The sequence below is a fragment of the Merops nubicus genome, unplaced genomic scaffold (genome assembly GCF_000691845.1).
Source record: "Merops nubicus isolate BGI_N331 unplaced genomic scaffold, ASM69184v1 scaffold9515, whole genome shotgun sequence".
NCBI classification, from domain to species: domain Eukaryota; kingdom Metazoa; phylum Chordata; class Aves; order Coraciiformes; family Meropidae; genus Merops; species Merops nubicus.
Window position 1 is genome coordinate 6541 of NW_008608931.1, and position 18023 is coordinate 24563.

The window sequence follows — 18023 nt, forward strand, 5'->3', positions numbered from 1 at the left end:
ACTAGAACAGCAATATAAAGCCACAAACCCACAAAGGCTTCTACAGGGCACACTGTGAAAGATTTGCTACAAACCAACCACAGTCCTGTAATGATCTGTCTAAATAATTACCCGATCATTGTTTAACACCTTTGTATCAAACGATTAGTTCAAGAAGGCAATTTTTTTAAAAGATAAAATCAATATTTTTCTGTGTAGTTTCTGCTAATCCTGTGCCTCTAACCATGCTGGGACTACCCTGAGTAAACTAGTACCTTTAAACTTCATGTTACTACTACACTAACCTTTCATCTGTCCTTAACAATATTTGTGGTTTGGTTTTTTTTAAGTAGCTGGGACTGAACTGAGTTGGAAAGGAAAGGTGTGGAGGGCCAGTCCACAGAAGTTCCATCAAAATGGATGTGAACAGGGTTTAAAAAATAGGTGGGTTTTTTTTTTGATGCCTGGCCCTGACCATATGCTGAAGGAAGGGAGGGAGGTTACCTGGGCTCAAGAGGCTTCCATCATGCCACTGGTCAAACTGTATTATAAACAGCTTCCAGTCCAAACAGAATTCAATCAATCATACTACTTCTACTTTTGTTATGAAGTTAAAAGCCTGGGGTAGACAGGGTTAACTTTCAACAAATCCAGAGAATTGTTTGGATATAGCTACTGCATCAAAAAAGGTATGTATCTGAGAAGATAAGGAGAATGGATTTAGTATCATTTCATTCAGCACATGAAGACATAACTTAGAGCACACCTCAGAGAAAGGAACATTGGTTTTACTTACTCTGCTTTTTGATGAGCACTCAGATCACCTCGGTGGTTTTTGCAAACTTTATCTCCTAATGCACCTGCCCCTGACAGCCATCATTCTGTTAGACAATTACATACAAGGATCAAACTGAATCCATACTAAAAAATAGCTTGAAGTGCTATTTTTACTTGGACCAAGAGTGAACTGGAACCATTATTCTGAAGTGTTTATGGAGCCTAGGCTAGGCTTGATTTTTTATTTTTTTAAGCCTTTCAGCTCCCTAGATAAAACCAAACTGGAAATTCATATAAACAAACTAAAAGATGGACTATGTCAGTGAGATTCTACACAAACAGGAAATATTTGTGTTTATGTCAAAGTTTGCTGTCACTTACGTTTTACCAGAATGTCAAGGCTGAAAATGGTGTCTTAGAAATCCTAGAGCTGTAATTCTGGGTGAGGAATTTCATGCTGAGCAAAGCAAGCAAGGCAACACATTTAAAACCCCAACATATTAATAGTCCATTTATTTAAACAAAAGACATCTACCATATGGAGGTTACAAGAAAGAATAAAACAAAATGGATGAATATTAATCATAAGTAACAGATCTTTGCAGAGACATACTATTGCTGAAAAAAGGATCAGGCCTTTATACCTGTTAACATATCTCCTACAAGGCAAATGAAGACATAAACCATAACATCTCTCCATCTCACATGATCTCTGTCTCTCTCACACACACACAAGTTACAGGAAATTACGTCAAGTCACTGGGCACAAACCCAACTCGGAAATTACGTCAAGTCACTGGGCACAAACCCAACTCCAGGGTATGCAATGGCTCACACGCTGACATGGTCTTATGAGCCTTGGCAATGTGAGAATTGGGATCGAGCTCTGTGCCTATAGACTACCAGCCCTGGTAGATGGGGGAGCTCCTGGTTAATCTTTCATCACTGCTAGTGTTACCTTCCGACAGCATGCTGATAGCATCATCCGTCTGCTGGCTGTCAGTTGTCGTTATCTTCTTGGACTCATGGCCGCTGCTTTGGTAGTTCACTGGTGAGGGATAAGCATTTTCACCCACAGTTGATGAGGACATGGACTCCCAGGCTATTTCTCGTTTTCGCCACGCCAGGTCCACTCTCCATCCCGTCCAGCCATAGAAGGCTAACGTTAAGAGGAAGCCTTGCATCGGGTTAAGGACTCCCTGGGAAGGAGAAGCGGAACAGGATTTACACCAGCAAAGCTCCATTTTCAACTCTAGCAAAGCACCTTGCACACGTTCACCACTTCCATTCCACCGAGTGACTGCTGTCTTTAAAATGTTCTATTTGCATGCAGATAAAAATGTGTGTTGTTCCCACTGCAGACACAAACAAATTGGAGTGAAAGACCACCACCTGTTGTTCAATACGCTGAGGCCCTCCCAGTAAATAGTAAGCATCAAGTGGTTTTCTAGCATGAATTTTAGCTGGCCAGTCCCATGTTGTGTTTTTAACTTTCACCACAAGCAAAAGACCTTTTTATTCACAAAAGCAAATGTATTTTTCAGTAGAATCCAAGTCAAATATATGAGAGTAGACATCAGCCCATACAGTCAAGGATTTTTTTTCTTTAAAAAGTAACAGAATTGATCTGTCTGAGATTGCTGCAGATTCCTGAGACAGTGAAAATGTCCTTCAAAGTGGGATGGAAAAACGAGGAGAGACACTAAAAAATAAAATCCCAAGTGATTTCAGAAAAAAAAATTGCTTCTGTTCCTAGTGCTGTGGGTTGCTTGGCAAGTAAATGGCTTTAGCTGTTTCCATTTTTTTCATGAGAAAAGAGCAAAGTATTTTCACAGCCAACTTAAAAAACAGCTCGGTTCCTAGACCTGACCTCTTTTTCTCCAGGTCTCTTGCAAGAGCGAGGTCCCCGACACATGAATGTGTGCACTCCTTGTCAGAGGAGGAGGGTGGATCAAATTGGTTGCCTTGCCTAATCCTTCAAAACAAAACCGCTCAAGGGCTTAACTACACAAAGCATGCTCAGACCTTACAGATATTTAACAGCTCCAGATTAAACTCTCCTGGAAAAGGAACATACCACCTCTGAACCACCCGCCTCACACCCCCCACACCCTGTCAAAAATTTCAGTAGGAGAAAAGGGGGTAAGGTACGGTAAGAAGCCAGCATCTTACAGCTTTTTTTTGGTGCATTGCTTTCAAGACTTTTCATGTATCTGTCCCAGAGTAATTCACCAAATGTCATTAAATAAGATGCCATTATTGTTTATAACAAAGAAAACCCTAGTTGCTAACAAAATTACCAGAAAATGCCTATTTTACTGGGGAAGATTTTTTAGGATCATGACCTAAAACGCGGAAGCTTGCACTATAGCAGAGGTTAGCAAGGCTAGGCTGGAAATCATTGTAGGGGTCTGTTGTAGGCCATCTTAAAATGGGTAACAACCACTCACAGATAGAATGGATACTCCAGTAAATGGAAGAAAAAGTTGGCCTTTGGTACATTTTTGGCAAAGTTTATGTATGAAAAGCACTCCCAGTGACTGCTCCTTCGTCCCTCTTACTCTCTGATTTTCTTCCATGATTTTCAGAGTGTTTATATCCCTCAAATCCACAAACTACCTACTACACTCGTGCTGTTCCACCCATTTTATAAATGAGATTTGCAAGAATAAGCAATGTCATGTCTGACCTACCATTATAATCCATGTGATCAGTGCAGTACTTCTGATGTTTTTCAGGGGCATTTCATTGATATCTGGCTGCATTTCAAGATAGAACAAAAGGATCTCGTTGATGATATTGGATGACCAGCTATTGCAGGAGTAAAGAAGAGCAAGACAGTTTTTTATATATGTATATGTATGTACGTACAGGTAAAATATGCTTTCCCTTCAGATTATAGAAATAAGGATTACTAATAAGAGGAGTGATTTTTTTTTTTTATGTTAGGTCTTAGTCTGAAGGGAGCAGTAGGTCTCTGAGATTATGATCAAAACCCAGACACTTCCTTACTAGCCCAGGTCTAGACAAAGAAATCACTATAACAACAACAACAAAACAGAACAACAACAACAAGATAAACTAACCACACCCTGATCATTCAGAGCTGACTGCAGAACAGCAAATTGCAAGACGAAATTGAAATGATAAGCAACTGTGATCCATAGTGGAAGCATCATGCATGCTGAGTTCTTTTGCTTGTGTCTTAAAAGCATAGTGGTCACAGATAAGGAAACCAAATATATGCATAGGTGTTGTAAAAGGCCACAGAAACTCCATCTGGAGTTAGAATTTCAGGGTTAGATTACAGCAGGCTTTCAAAATATCCATAAAAAAGCTACAAAGAAAAAAAAAATTAAAACCCTTGAAAATGCCATTAGATTTTTGGGATAAAGTTAATTGCTCTTTCCAAAGAAGGATAAGCATAATCAGGCCTCATCTGTGGAAGTGACTGAGTATATTCTTCACTAAACAAAGGTTATAGCAAATGGCTGAAGCTTCTTATGACTTCTGAACAGTCAGACCAGTGTTTCTTTATAGTTCTACTGCAGCGTCTGAAAGGAACCATCCGCATCCATGTCATACTTTCTTAAGGAGTTTATACATGGCCTTTCTGCAACTGTACTTTTACCACAGTGTAAAACCTCCTGCTCTCCCCTCCCAAATCTGCAAGCATCTCTTCTACCATATATTGCCCCAGCCTGCTGCCTTCAACTAACTTATCTCATATTTGACTTCTGGGATAGAAGGGAATATTTCCTAAGCTTCTGAGATGCGACTGCCTCACCTTTGAGAGAATTTTTACATTCTAAAACTTAGTTTTATTAGGGGAACAAAATCCCAAGCTAAAGCTGTGATTAATTTTTTTTATTAGGAGAACCCAGAATGAGACAGACTGGAAATAAACAAATGTCACCACTGTCCTTGGGGAACTAGTCCTTTCTTTCATGCTTGCTCCCAGACCAGCAAGCTGGCCACCATTCCTTAGGTTGCAATGCACTTCTGTTGTGCCTCTGACCTCTGTTTTTCCACAGCCCTGGAAGACTTGCTAAATCTCTGCTCCTCATTCTTTCAGCAGTTTCCAGGAAGGCATGCTGCAGGATCCTGCCCTACTGTCTCACACCCCTGCCCTGCTGGCCACCCTGCTCTCCACGCTAGAAATTTCTCTCCCAAGCCAAGTGGTCTCTGTTATTCCCCCCCAAAAAAAACCAGTCATTTCTCTCCAGATCACTCTAGTATATAGCAGCCAGGAGAAGGTAAAAAACACAGTCTTTCTCCCTGGTCAGCCTTTTAAAGCAATGTTAACATGCATTAATGTACCCATGTATATAAAAGTTAGGTAGTTATAGAGGCTGCTAGGTTTAGCCAAGTCTTTTCACTACTCCAGGACCTTTTTCTTCCCCACCATGTTTCTTGTGTTTACCCACATAGGTAGCAAATGCTTCACAGCAGTGACTGCTTCTTGCTAGATCATTGCACAGACCCACATAGAGTGGATCACCACTCCTGGTGCCTTTATTACTGCGTGACAGTTGTAAGACTGCAGTAGAAAACACTTTCTTCAAAAGCAGGCCCTATTTCAGCTCAGTTTTGCTGTGTGCATCCAGTACGTCCAGTTCCAGTTACCACTCCAGAATCTTTCACACTGAATGGTGCTGCTGGAGCAGGGGTGCAGGGATTTAGGGATGAAGTACCCTCCCTCCTTCCCCACTTCTCTTGTTCCCTCCCTCCCACTCCTCCCTCTTTCTACCTTTCTCCCTATCTCACCCTACCTCAAAGAACTATTTGCATAGAGGAAGCTGGAGTATTAAAAAAAAGATAAAATTATCATCTATTTCACACACAATCATATGAAGATTTCTTTTCAGGCATATAATCCTGTATTTCCAGTCAATAACCATGCTTTTTGAAACACTTGGGATCTGCAGACCATAGAGGTGGTCGCATTATATAATCATGGTCAGGGTCATGAAGCCAGACTTAGAAGCATATTTATTGTAGGTTTTCAGTGATGTGTTTGGTGCAAGAGGAATCTTCAGTACAGAAAGGTGTCTACCAGTCCATACTGCTGGGGACCTGTTGTTCCAGACAGTTTTAGTCTATGCCCAACTTTTTTTTTTTTGCTATTGTTTCTTGGGGTTACTGCTTTCCTGTTGGTTAAACATTTTTATCATTTCCTCACAGCCTTGTGATGCTACATGAGTGATTCAGCTACTTTGTGAACTAGTTTAGAACTACTCCTTCCTTAGACACCTTCCCTTCCAAGCATAAAGACAAACAAATTAAGCAATCCACCAGACTTTATTCTTGTCCCTGATGCTATCCAGCTGGGCAAAAGTCAGTTTGAAACAAAATAATGCACTTCTTACCAAATAATGAATACCAGCATAATTTTGAAGAAGCGGATCTGGATCTCTGTCCCCAGACGTCTTTCATTCTCTGTGTAAATTCCTTGTCTCCCTTTCAGTAAGGAGGCAACTGGAAAGTATACAATTATGTTCATTAATACACTTGTATCCTGTTAGGTATAGGCACAAGGATCCAGAAGATAGATGTCTGTAAAGAGGGAACAAAGGAATGGATGCATTTGTCTCCAGCAGCAGTTCAGAAGCTGGAAGGACCATCATCAAAGAATCTCACACATAGCCTAACACTAAGGGAAAACAAATACATTGTCCTGGTTTCACTGGGGCAGCACCACAGGCCTGCCATGGTCTGCAGGCCATTAGCAGTTGGGAATCAGCCAGGGCAGCTGGCCTGAGCTGCCTCACAGGAGTATCCCATCCTATAAATGCCATGCTCAGTATAAAGGGGGAAATTTACTGAGGAGGAGACCTGCTCATGCTGACTAACTTCCTATTTATTGTGACTAACTTAGGTTTGCTGGGCTGAGTATAACTCTGTTTACTTTATACTGGCATTGATGTTTGTTAGTTTTGCTGTTTCACTAAACTCATTTTAATTTCAGTCCTTGAGTCTCCTCTCCTTTTCCTGGTTCTTCTCTACTGGAGATGGATCATTGGGTAATAGAGCAACTGCTACACTTTAGCCCTGGATATGGGCTAAAGGTAGACATACATCCATCATAGAGTTCTAAAATCTATAATTCGGTGATATAAAGTATATTATATAAAATCTATAATTGACTGATATCCCCCTAGCTGGTGTTTTTTTCTTCTCTCAATCCCACTCAGAGAATAGCATGGTCAACATACTTTTCTTTCACAACAAAAGGTAGTGCTTACAACTTCTATATAACGTGTGATATAATGATATTTATTATGTGATGTCTCAACTAAAAGAGAATATATTCTATTTTATTATGCATGTTGTATTTCATTGTGCAATTGATAGATCATAGACCTCTAAAACCTGAAGGTGTTATGTCAGCAAAAATGGACCGTTACGGCACATGCAGCTCAGCTGTCACAAGGAATACACGTACACACAAACACAACTATACTCAGTGTGTATTTTCCTATAAAGAGAATGCCTTTTTAAAGGAAAAAATATTCCTTTGAAAATTAGTATTACTAAGGGATGTAGGGTAGATGGGAGGAAGACTGAACCAAGAATACAAGGTCTTCTGGGTAATAAATGAAATGGAAACTTCAAGGTCCCATCTCAGTTGTGTGATATTCTCATTTGTTTCATAATGTCAGAAGGAGGAATGACAAAATTCTGACTGCATCTTATTATTTTAGCTCTAGGGCTGTCAAGAAGTTAAATGAACTATCAGATCTCACCAATATTATTCTTAAACCAGAATATATTACATTTAAAAATCCAGGTTGGTGCCAATAACTAATGGATTAAAGCATCCACCATGCACCGCCTAAAATGCTTCAAAGCAAGAGTAATTCAGTACCATAGAAACACCCCTGTATCTGTAGTAGAGGTTTATAACAGCATGGATTGAGTATGTCACCAGAGTGTGTCTCTAGGGTAAATTTCCCATCCAGATGGTATCTTAATTTCAATAGGCAATTCCTTTGCTGTATCTTTATGATTTAATGAGGAGCTATCCCACATCACTGAATACACAGACAAGACTTTTTGCCTCGTTGTTATGTTGCTAAATCACACATACTGATTCATGATGGCCATTAGGAACATACCTGCTGATACTGTCCTCCTAAACAGGACTGGGTTGACCACCAGCACTAGTAGGAGTGGGGCATAGGTCGTGATATAATGTGGGATTGCATGCTCCAAGCCATTTTCACAGCTGAGAAGAAATCATTAACAGCTTATGCTTTTTTCCCCCCACATTTGACAGTTCTCCCAATTTTGTGTTACCTTTAACTTAAAAAAATAAAACAAATTAAGCAAACAGATGCTAAACTTTCCATTCACAGACCTCCACCACCAATTCCTATGGGACACAAAGGTATTAGTATGCACTGTCTGTGCATTTTTCTTGACTTTAAGGGGACAAACATAAAGCTGAACCCTGAAGTGGCAGATCAGTGGCTTACAGCGGAAGCTCTATCACAGCCTCTATCACTCTGCAGCATGCCTGAGTGCCTGTATTGCTGGGCATATTTCTTTAGAGCCCTCTAAAACCCAGGTAGGTATTTCTAGGATCACACTTAAGTCACTGGGAAACACTCATCAAGGATCAAAAAAGCCCAACATTCAGATGTCTCTCTCTAAAGCTGACCAAAAGACATGCAAAAGGCCAGACCATGCTGTGAGTTCAGAGTCTCCCTTACCTGGAGAGAGAAGGGTAGTAAAGCAGGGCAATCCCCTCCACGCAGAGCATCACCGCAAGGCCCCACGTCATCATGTGGTACAGCACAATCGTACTGCGGGCACCAAACGGGACAGGCGTGACTCAAGGTGCTCAGCCTCACACTTCCCACATTGCAACACAAAAAGGACCCTCACTGAAACAGAGCTTTGCAGATTGTAAATTGTGCCCAACAGTATTGACGGGACATTAAACTGAGGGAAGCAGGTGGGCTTTCTTCGGAAAAAAGAGAGCCAAAGAGGTTGTTCAGGCTTGGACACAGAAGTCCTGTGTTCTACTACCCGAAGATGAAAGTTTTTCCCTTATGCTCAGATCTCCAGAAGGAACCCTTATACCCCTCATTTCTCCTGCAGAGAGCAAATTAGGGGATTAAAACTTAAGAAGACAGCCAAACAGTCAAATAAACCATCCTTCTGGAATTGGCAGAGTATTATGTTGATCTTTAGAGTCAAATACTGCTCCCATCATAGGGAGACTCAGACCTCTGTGTGTCAAAAATCTTTCATTGTTTAATCTGATATCAGAATCAGGCCCAAGGTTTTGTTGTGGAGTGGGGGAAGGAGGTAGGTCCCAGTTGTTTCAGACTAGAACTATGGGATTTTACCAAAATATGGTTTGTTCTCCACAGACGGAAGTGAACTAAAAAAAAAATCTTCATTTTGATAACATCCTCCAGATGAGACATGTCTCCAGGACCTGATCGTTCAGTATCATCTGTGTACAGAATCTCATAATTCCATGTTTAGCGGTGGCAACCAAGGGTCATTTTGTCCTCATAACAATCAATTTAGAAACACCTTGTATTTTTTGCCTAGCATTATATTACTGTATTTTCCAAAGTGTTTACATTCTTCTGTAACAGGCATTGCAGAAAAAATGTATAGGAAATACATACAGTTCTTCTTAAAAACTTTACAAATTATCAGAAGCTTAATAAAGAAAACACTGTGAAGTGAGTAAAATAGAAAATTGAGAAAAAAAAAAATCCCTGGAGAATGAACTATATTAAATTCAGTACTTCCCCCTTCCCACTTTTTTATTTTCAGGATAGCCCTTTTTTTTTTTTTTTTTTCCTTTTTCTGCAAGAATCAATTTCAGATATGGAGTAGAGGCAAAATTATTATCTCGCTTCAATAAAGTTTATACAGCCTGATCTGCTCCCTGTTTTTCCAAAGGTTAAATGAATTCCAATTGGGCAAAACCAATTCAATATCTGAGCATTGCCCTGGCAATTTAAGCACTTAGCACATCATTCATCCACATCATTACCTGGTAACCCTGTGAACATCAGATGTTTGTACAAGCTTCACATACACTTAAACAGCTGCAGAGAAACATGGACATGCAATGATGGAGGGAAAATAACAAACTCAGAGCTCTAACTCTGGTACCTCAGTCCAGCTGATCTTCTAACCACCAAGTAAGAATCAACAGCGTAGCAAAACAGCCACCAGAAGCCAGCACTATATAATAGCTGGATCCACATCTGCAGGAGAAAAAATGGCAAACATCACAGGTGCTTCTCAAGTACCACTGGGGGCAAGTAAGGGACTCATAGCTTCAGCTTAGTGACCTGTTCTTTAGATATGTGCCTTTTCCAGCTATGATTATGAAGTATGAAAACTTTCCCAAAATCACAGGAAAAGATTTGCTGTAGCAAATGAGTCAAGTCATAGGTAAATTGAACAGCATTTGCTTTCACAGCTTATTCTGTTGTTTAGAAAACTTGTTATTTAACTCTCCAGTCCTAACACTCAGTATCATGACTGAAGTCCAAAGAATTTTATAGTAAGGTTGTTTTAATTTAGGTTAAAATTTCAGTAGTTCTTCAGTAGCTAACATGAAAATATAACTGAGGTCACAGTGTGCTTATCCATTGTGGGTTCTGCATGTGACAGGCATTTTCTCCATGCGCAAGAACATGATTCAGGGAATGGTTATTAACCAAAACATGTAATTTACAAAAATATCACTCACCTCCTGGAAAACTTATCCATACTAAACTCCCACACCGATTTCTTCAATAAAAATACAAAGGAAATAAGTTCAAGTCAAGTTAAATTCCATAGCGTTCATGAGCTGACTTTATACATTTTTCCCATGAGCCTATATAAGTGACCTTTCTTTGCTGCTGTTTATAAATTCCAAATTTCTTCCCCATAGGAGCTGGCTATTTGTAATAAATAGTCTGGAACTATTTTAATGTTCAGATTACCTTGTCTCCAAGTCCTCTTTCAGTTTTTATCTGAATATCCTTTATCATGGCTCCATAATAGCATCATTTTACAGCTGGAAACCGACATACTTGTTACTGAGCCAAACATCAGTGAATAGAGTTCTACCACTCCTCTCTCCAAAAGGCAAATCAAGCTGGGAAATACTTCCTTTCACCACGGGTGTAGACTCTACCTCTAGTCATTTGCAGCACAATTTATTCAGTATTTAATTCAAACACCATGACATTTTCCTAGTGCACAGGAGCCAGAAAATAAAATTCCATTCTTCCATCTAATGCACTTCACCAATAGCACTCAGCATGCAACCTCATCTGCACTGTTTAAACATATGCTGCGGTTGAAAAATGCACAACTTAACTATACATACACACACAGAGAGACACAAAAATAAACTCCAGGGTCTTTCCACCCAGAAAATCCAACACAGACAAGACTGTCTCCAAAAATAAATCAGATGCACTTAAAGCCAAAATCTTCATATGTTATCTCACTTTTTAGCAAAACGACATGTCTTGTTGCAGTGCTTGAGAGCTTACACCTCTGCGAACCCAAGGGTGTTATTCAAAGGAGATTCCCAAAGGCCTCGCTGTTTGGGCTTTGTATTGGTTTGTGGTCAAGTGAAACCAAACAATAGTACAAGAAGGAAAATAAAATAGAATCAGAAACGTTTTATTAACTCACACAAGAATACATTAGGGGAAGTGAGTGGAAGGAGGGTTACTTTTCATTGCAGTATAATTAAATCTAATTTTAGCAAGTGACTCAAATTACAGCACTTTGCTGGAGCCCAAGAAAGCGAAAATAAAAATTATGGTAGATCGTTTTGCTGCTCATCATCTAACCTGAGATCCAAATGAAAAACAGGAGGCATACAGGATCTTTGTCACTGTTTAAAAACACTGTTTTCTGTGCTAAGAGTCAGAAAATGAAATTTAAGACATAGGGAAACATAGATTTTGAATAGATCATTCTTGCTACAACATTTTGAAGTTGCTGCTTCTCTCTTCCTCAAATTAAAAAAAAAAAAAAATCAACATTTGCATCTAATAATCAGAACTTAAACATATATGATGGAATTGAGAATCGATAGATGCCTGCAACTGATATTTGCTGCTATGGCTCAACACTCTGATGTCTAAAATTGTTGTCATATAGACATATAGGGTACAGAGAGTTCAATCTGGCACATACTGTTTCATTTTAAAATTTTGTGAGATGAATAATTTTGTTTACATGCAGCATATCCTCTTCTATATAGTAAACTTTTAATTGTAAAGCTAATACTGTTATTGTTCATGCATTAATTCATTGGGTCCCCTACACTCCTATTGAATTTGGGTAAAGTGATGATCTATTTGTCATTTTCCTCTTTTGGTAAAAAATAAGTCCTTTTTTCCTCTATGGTAAACTCAAATTATATATTTCCATACTGTGAATGTAATATTTTCATATTATAATATTCAATATTTGTAGTATTTCAAACTGAGTTTTAATCTGTATTTTTAAAATGCATTTACATTTTCTTGTTCTTGCACTTTAATCCAGAAGATACTTAATTTGACTTGGCCAGATGTGGTCATTGTATGCCCGTATTAGCAGCAACCTGAGCTGTAATGCTACATGGCAGGGACAGACCTTCTGCTAGCAGCTTTACACTTTTGGATATGTTTATCCTGCAGCCCCTCTGTGCCTCAAACACACACTGTCATGCTGAAAAAGCTAATCTGAGCTAGCTGAGTTGCTGGTTTCTGTCAGTCCCCACTGACAGAATTTCTGCTGGAGGAAGTGGGCGGATACCCTTGTGCTATGGGTGCGATGGAGCCGCCGCAGCACCGGCAATGCTGTGCCAACACAGCCCAAGCTGGTGATTTCACAGCCCACTCACAACCCTTATGCCTCCACATCAGGCTTGGGACCAGCCTGGCCGGCACTGCCCTGTGTCCCCACGTGCACCGTGTGGCACCTAGCACCCTGCCCGCCCTCCTCCGGGCTTTCAGGAGGCATGAACACACTCGCAGGGGTGTGGCAGAGGCTGAAACCACCGTGTCCAGCCTGTGACTCAGAGCCGAATTGCCTTTGGGATACAGCGGTTTGCCTTCCAGGCCCCCGCGGCGGGACTGACGGTCGGGAGCAGGAGGAAGGGGAGGCGACCTCTGCACCTACCGCGCTCCCTACGCAGAAAGCAGAAGGCCACACATCCGTCCCGTTCACCACAGAAATGTTAGCCACGAAGCCCGGGAAGCCGAGCCATACGCTTGACCTGAAGATTATACCTAAAGGAAAAAAAAAAAGTATTCATGCCTTGAATCTGCTGGCATGATTTGAGTCACATGCTTCTCCCTGGCCACGTATTTCCCATCGCAGCCCAGATTTTGTGCGTCCACAGGAAGGCCCCGGCTGCAGGGGAGCGGAGCAGCAACAACTGCGCTATTTAAATGTCACCAAAGTAGCCCCAGGAGCCTGAAGTGCCTGGGACCTGAAATGTGATGCAGATTAAAATCTCACTTATTTACAGACACAGTCACACACTTCCCCAGAATAAACTGGGCAGCATTTAACATATTGGAATAAAACAGTAACTAACTATTTAAAATTTTATTGGCATACATTCAGATCATAGAACACCAGGTCGAAAGGGACCTGTGCTAATGTTTATTTATAATCCCTCATTGCAGGAAAAAGAAGTAATTTCCCACTTTTTGCAGTCTTCATTTTTGCAAGCAGTTCTTATCCTCTCTGTCACAGGACTGCACAAAGCATAGCTTTGCAATTAGGTAGGAACAATATCTGTGTTCTTAAATGAGCTTTCAGTTTGTTAGTGATATTTTCTGGTCTTGCTTGAAACAGGTATTAAAGCACCAACATATAGCAGAACAAAACCACCAGGTTTCCCACCAAAGGAGAACAGTTTGCAACCCACTGAAGTGAGTCTTATTCAAAGACAGTGACGCATGAATAGTTTGAGTTTGACAGTGAAAGAGAAAGGGAGAAAAATTACTTTATCTGTTGCTGGCCTCATCTGACTGAAAGGACCTTTTGCAGGTAAATGCACACACTCTTTTTCCATGTCTCTTTCTTTATTCCCCTCCCATCTTTTGTTTTAGTATTGATACTTCTTATGTACCATAAGAGAACCTGGCTAGGTATGAAAGGGGAAAAGATCTGAAATCCCACCCTCTCCCCAGGCAGTGAGAGAGGTGTACAAAGCAGCACTACTTCTGTTACCGAACGTGAGGGAAAAAATATTTCTGCGGAAACAAACTCATCCTGTATTTTCATAGCATGTGTCACAGTAATTTATACATAATTTGGCAGCAAATGCCAAAAACTGACAGGACACATTTAGACACATTAGTTTCATTTTGACTCATGAGTTTTGTTCTATTCTTTTTTGGTTTATTCCTTCAGCCTATCAGCCAGGGGTTGGGCAGCAGGCTGTCCTTGATAAGGGAACCGTACTCTCAATTCAAAAGCCTGTGTCCAGCATGATCTGTGTACAGCTGCAATTCAAACTCATTTGCTGTCGATGTGATGTGCCCAGAGAAGTGGCTGTCACATGAACAAGATGGCAAATTTGGTCTGAGAGGATTTAAAGACATACAGACATTTTCAAAGGTAGTACTAAGGACTGTCTAAGTGCTCGATGTCAGCTTTAGTTTAACAAGTGCTGCCTTGCCTCCACTTCTGTCCTACTCTGAGAACCAGACACTGTTGTGGATTTTAATTTGTTATAAAGCAGAGATTTTGGTGTAGATTTGCCAAGAGCTTTTACTTTTAAAATGTAACTATAAAACAACACCATTCTCCCCCAAAGGCCCATAATTTTCAAATCTCAATTAATCCATATCTTCCTGTGAATCTACAGCATATTTCCCTCAGAAATCTCTTTTGTCCACTCACAGTTTCATTTGGCTATGGTACCTCAGAGCAACAAGAGCCTGCTACAGTGAGGGTGAGGTACATCAAGCTGGCACTTACCTAAGCCACCAAGAATGTCACAAATGGAGATCAGGAGAAGGATGGTGGAAGAGGAGGAGGTTTTGGGCGTCTTCCGTGGGCTCTGTCCCTTCTTTGGCAAGAGCTGCAAGATGGTCAGTAGCAGACTGATTGAGGCACTGCCAATGCAAACTCCACAGAAGACTTTAGGCTGGAAGTTCATCACTAGCTGTGTAGCTGCATCCCGGTTTGGGCAGCAATAGGTTTCTAACCTGGGAGAAGCCATGAAGTGTCCAGCTGGTGTAGGGGGCCCACGAGCAGAAGAAAATACTGTTGCTTCTCCCAGGCAGCAGTCACTTTTACTTCACCCTCCCCATTAGTCCTCAGTGGTGAGAATCACGCGATTGATGGATCATGTGCTGCTGCTGCTGCTGCTAGAAGTAAATCCCCTAGAGCTGCCTTTCTCAGCCTCTCCTACCAAGGAGATCAGATCTGAACAAGAAAACACAGTGTAATCTGAAACATGCCCCATGCTTGCTCAGAGCCATTGGCAACAGTTCACTCACATATTTCTGCTTGCACAGTGTGTGATACAGGAAGGCTTCAACTCATCAGCGCATTGAAGATGGTTTAAAACAAATAAGGATGCAGATACCAAAGGAGAAGCATTGCATTTTAATTGTGTTTCTCTTTAGCCCCATCCCACACAGCACCCTTTAATTACTGCAAATTTTTGAAAAAGATGAGTCCAGACACAAGTAGTTACAGCCTTTACAGGGAGGAGCAGGGCTATAAATCCACACCCTAACCCAAATCTCAATTTTAGTGACCCAACCCACCCATTTCCGTAATTAAAATGAGAAACATGGTATCTTATCATTGTAGAAAGAGATTACATTTAGGAAAACAATATTAACCTCATCTTATTTAAACTGCAAGCACAAAAAGTTTTCTCTTCAGTCTGTACTGTCTGTGTTGCATCAGCTTCACATGGAAAATTCCAGGACTTCTGACTTCTCATGAATATTGGGATTTTTTTTTAATTTGGCAAGGGTTTAATATGAAAACAGGAATTTAGCCTGTAATATTTGTTTTTACTTTATAAGATAAAGATATTATGGAGGGCTATTCAGCTCTTCCCAAAATAAATGGACACAGTGAGCCAAGTAGGCTCCAGTGACTGTAATGGAAATGTAGGCACACATGTCATCAAAGAGTCCAAAATCCAGGCAGCTGAGTTTGAAGCTGAATTTTTTTGCTGGATGTTTTTGCTGCTTTCCAGCATAAAGAGATCTTCCTGCTCTATGGATGAGGACAGGTGAGTGTCCTGGATGTTGCAGTCCTGTATTTTGTTACTACAGTGTATGCAAAAATATACTTGGGACAGCAAGGCTGTGAATCAGATTGCCCTGCTCCAGAAATACAAACTTTTGTTGAGGTAAAGGAGAATACCTATGTTCTGTGATCAGTACAAGGTTCTGTTGTTAGTACAGTGTTGGGACTCCTCAGACTTTATTTCACTTCCACTCGAGCAGCAGTGCACAGAGTTGCCACCTCGCAGTCAAGATACTACATTGCAATCTACCTGGCTACAGAAGAACAAAGACTACAGTGTTTCCAAAAAAACCCAGGTTATTATTAAAGACAAAGCCATCATACATCACATATGTAATGCAAATATGTACAAATTAAAATACATTATCTTTGCTCTTATTTGAAGGTAAATTTATACTGTCTGGCTTATACTTAGAATAGCACAACTGTTCAATTATTAGACAGAAAGAGAAACTGATGAATAGGAGCCTTTCATTTCCACTATCAGTTCCTAAATGTTTCCCTTCACTACTTCTGTTGCCATTTTCCTTCCTTCAAAAATATGAAAAGCATGTCAAGTTCTTATCCTGACCATGTGTTCTGCCTTACAGATAGGAATGCTTTGTGTGATTTTCTTTTTCTGTTTATCATTTGTTTCCATTGATTCTGGCAGTGATCTTCTAGTTTGGGCATGTGGATTTACCATTTCAGTATTTTGCCTTCTTGCTCCCTTTCGTTCAGACACTTTGAAATTACTTTCATGTAGTTGTAGTCTTATACTCTGGAGATCAATTTATCTTTCTCTCCTTTTGCCTTCACAGTTTTGCCAGCTGTGCACCCTATTTTTACTGCTTTACTTCTTTGAGTGGAGGACTGCTTTTTAACCTCTTCTTCTGGGTCCCTTCCCTCCTGCTCTCTCAGGATTTGATTACACAGTTTCTTAACAGAGAGAGCAAAGTGATTTTTACTGGAAGCAAAGCATATGACCTGTAGCATACCTAATACAAAAATAAAATGAAGTGACTCATGAGTGAATGGATACCTGCCATAATACAAGTAGATGTGCCTTTATATGTGGACACCTGAGGCTGAACAGCAGATGGATCTGACAAACTAATGAGCCACCCAATGTCTCAGCCGGTAACATCTAGCCAGTCTCTGGCCTTCATTCCTGGGCTTGAAGTATAAAGAGTCAGAACAGTCAAGGAAATTCAAAGCTGGTTTGGCAGCCTTACACCTGAGATTAATTTGTCTTCTCATGATTATGAAAATAAGAGGATAAAAGCTTGGGACAAAGGCAAAGGAAGTAGAAAGGTAATGAAAGAAAGTAAGAAAAAAGTTATTTTGCCTTGTTAGGGAACATTATTTAGTATTCAATAAAACTTAGATTATTCTACAAGTCTCAATTCTCTTCCCTCTGAAATTATTGATACAGTTCCCGCTGCCACCAGTGTAACAAACAGACCCACAAATACGACACGTCTCATTTCTGCATCAAGGCAGGACATCAATTAAGCAAACAATTTGGAGACAACCATTAGCACACATACAAGAAACGTTAAAAAAACCCTGGCACTACGAATACCAATCAATCAAATTCACAGTGTAAGTACGACATCGCACAACACTGACAATTCCAGCTCTGGTTCTGAACATTGGCAAAACTGTGCTCAAGAATGAAAAAAATGCTGTGCTCCTTGCAAGGAGAACAGGCATGTACTCCATATGCACAGCTTTTAGAAATATCTACTCACTCTCTCCTTGGACCCAAGGACGTACAGTCCATCATTAAGATGAAACACTGGCTTTCCTGCTTCCAAGGGAAAGCAGCAGGTTGATAAAAGTATGACAGGCATGCATTTCTGCTGTTAAGGAGTGTGCTGTAACTTAGGTTTGAGTGTGCAGTTACAGCTGCTTTAATCACTGTTCTAATTAAATCTGGGACTACAGCTCTGCTTTACAAAGGAGAAGGAAATTTATGGAGAGACAGAAGACAGAAGCCTGGACAGGCTGGAGAGCTGGACGGA

The 18023-nt window shown here is 40.4% G+C and overlaps 1 protein-coding gene across 1 annotated transcript; it reads right to left on the reverse strand.

The window, feature by feature from the left end:
• Positions 1-1655: 1655 nt before the first annotated feature.
• On the reverse strand, positions 1656-14968 carry GPR143 (G protein-coupled receptor 143). Its single transcript, XM_008940422.1, has 8 exons — positions 14725-14968; positions 12910-13019; positions 9901-9995; positions 8472-8564; positions 7875-7984; positions 6126-6234; positions 3450-3567; positions 1656-1955 (listed from the first exon to the last, which is right to left on the reverse strand). Exons 1-8 carry the CDS (start codon positions 14966-14968, stop codon positions 1656-1658), a joined length of 1179 nt encoding a protein of 392 aa, XP_008938670.1.
• Between the last annotated feature and the right edge of the window lie 3055 nt (positions 14969-18023).

Excerpts from the sequence above, each read along its gene's own strand:
- GPR143 (XM_008940422.1), bottom strand. The coding sequence starts at position 14,968 with ATGGCTTCTCCCAGGTTAGAAACCTATTGCTGCCCAAACCGGGATGCA. Across the intron at positions 13,020-14,724 it reads TGACATTCTTGGTGGCTTAG|GTATAATCTTCAGGTCAAGC; the intron begins GTAAGTGCCAGC and ends TTTTTCCTTTAG. Across the intron at positions 6,235-7,874 it reads TAGGAGGACAGTATCAGCAG|TTGCCTCCTTACTGAAAGGG; the intron begins GTATGTTCCTAA and ends TATACTTTCCAG.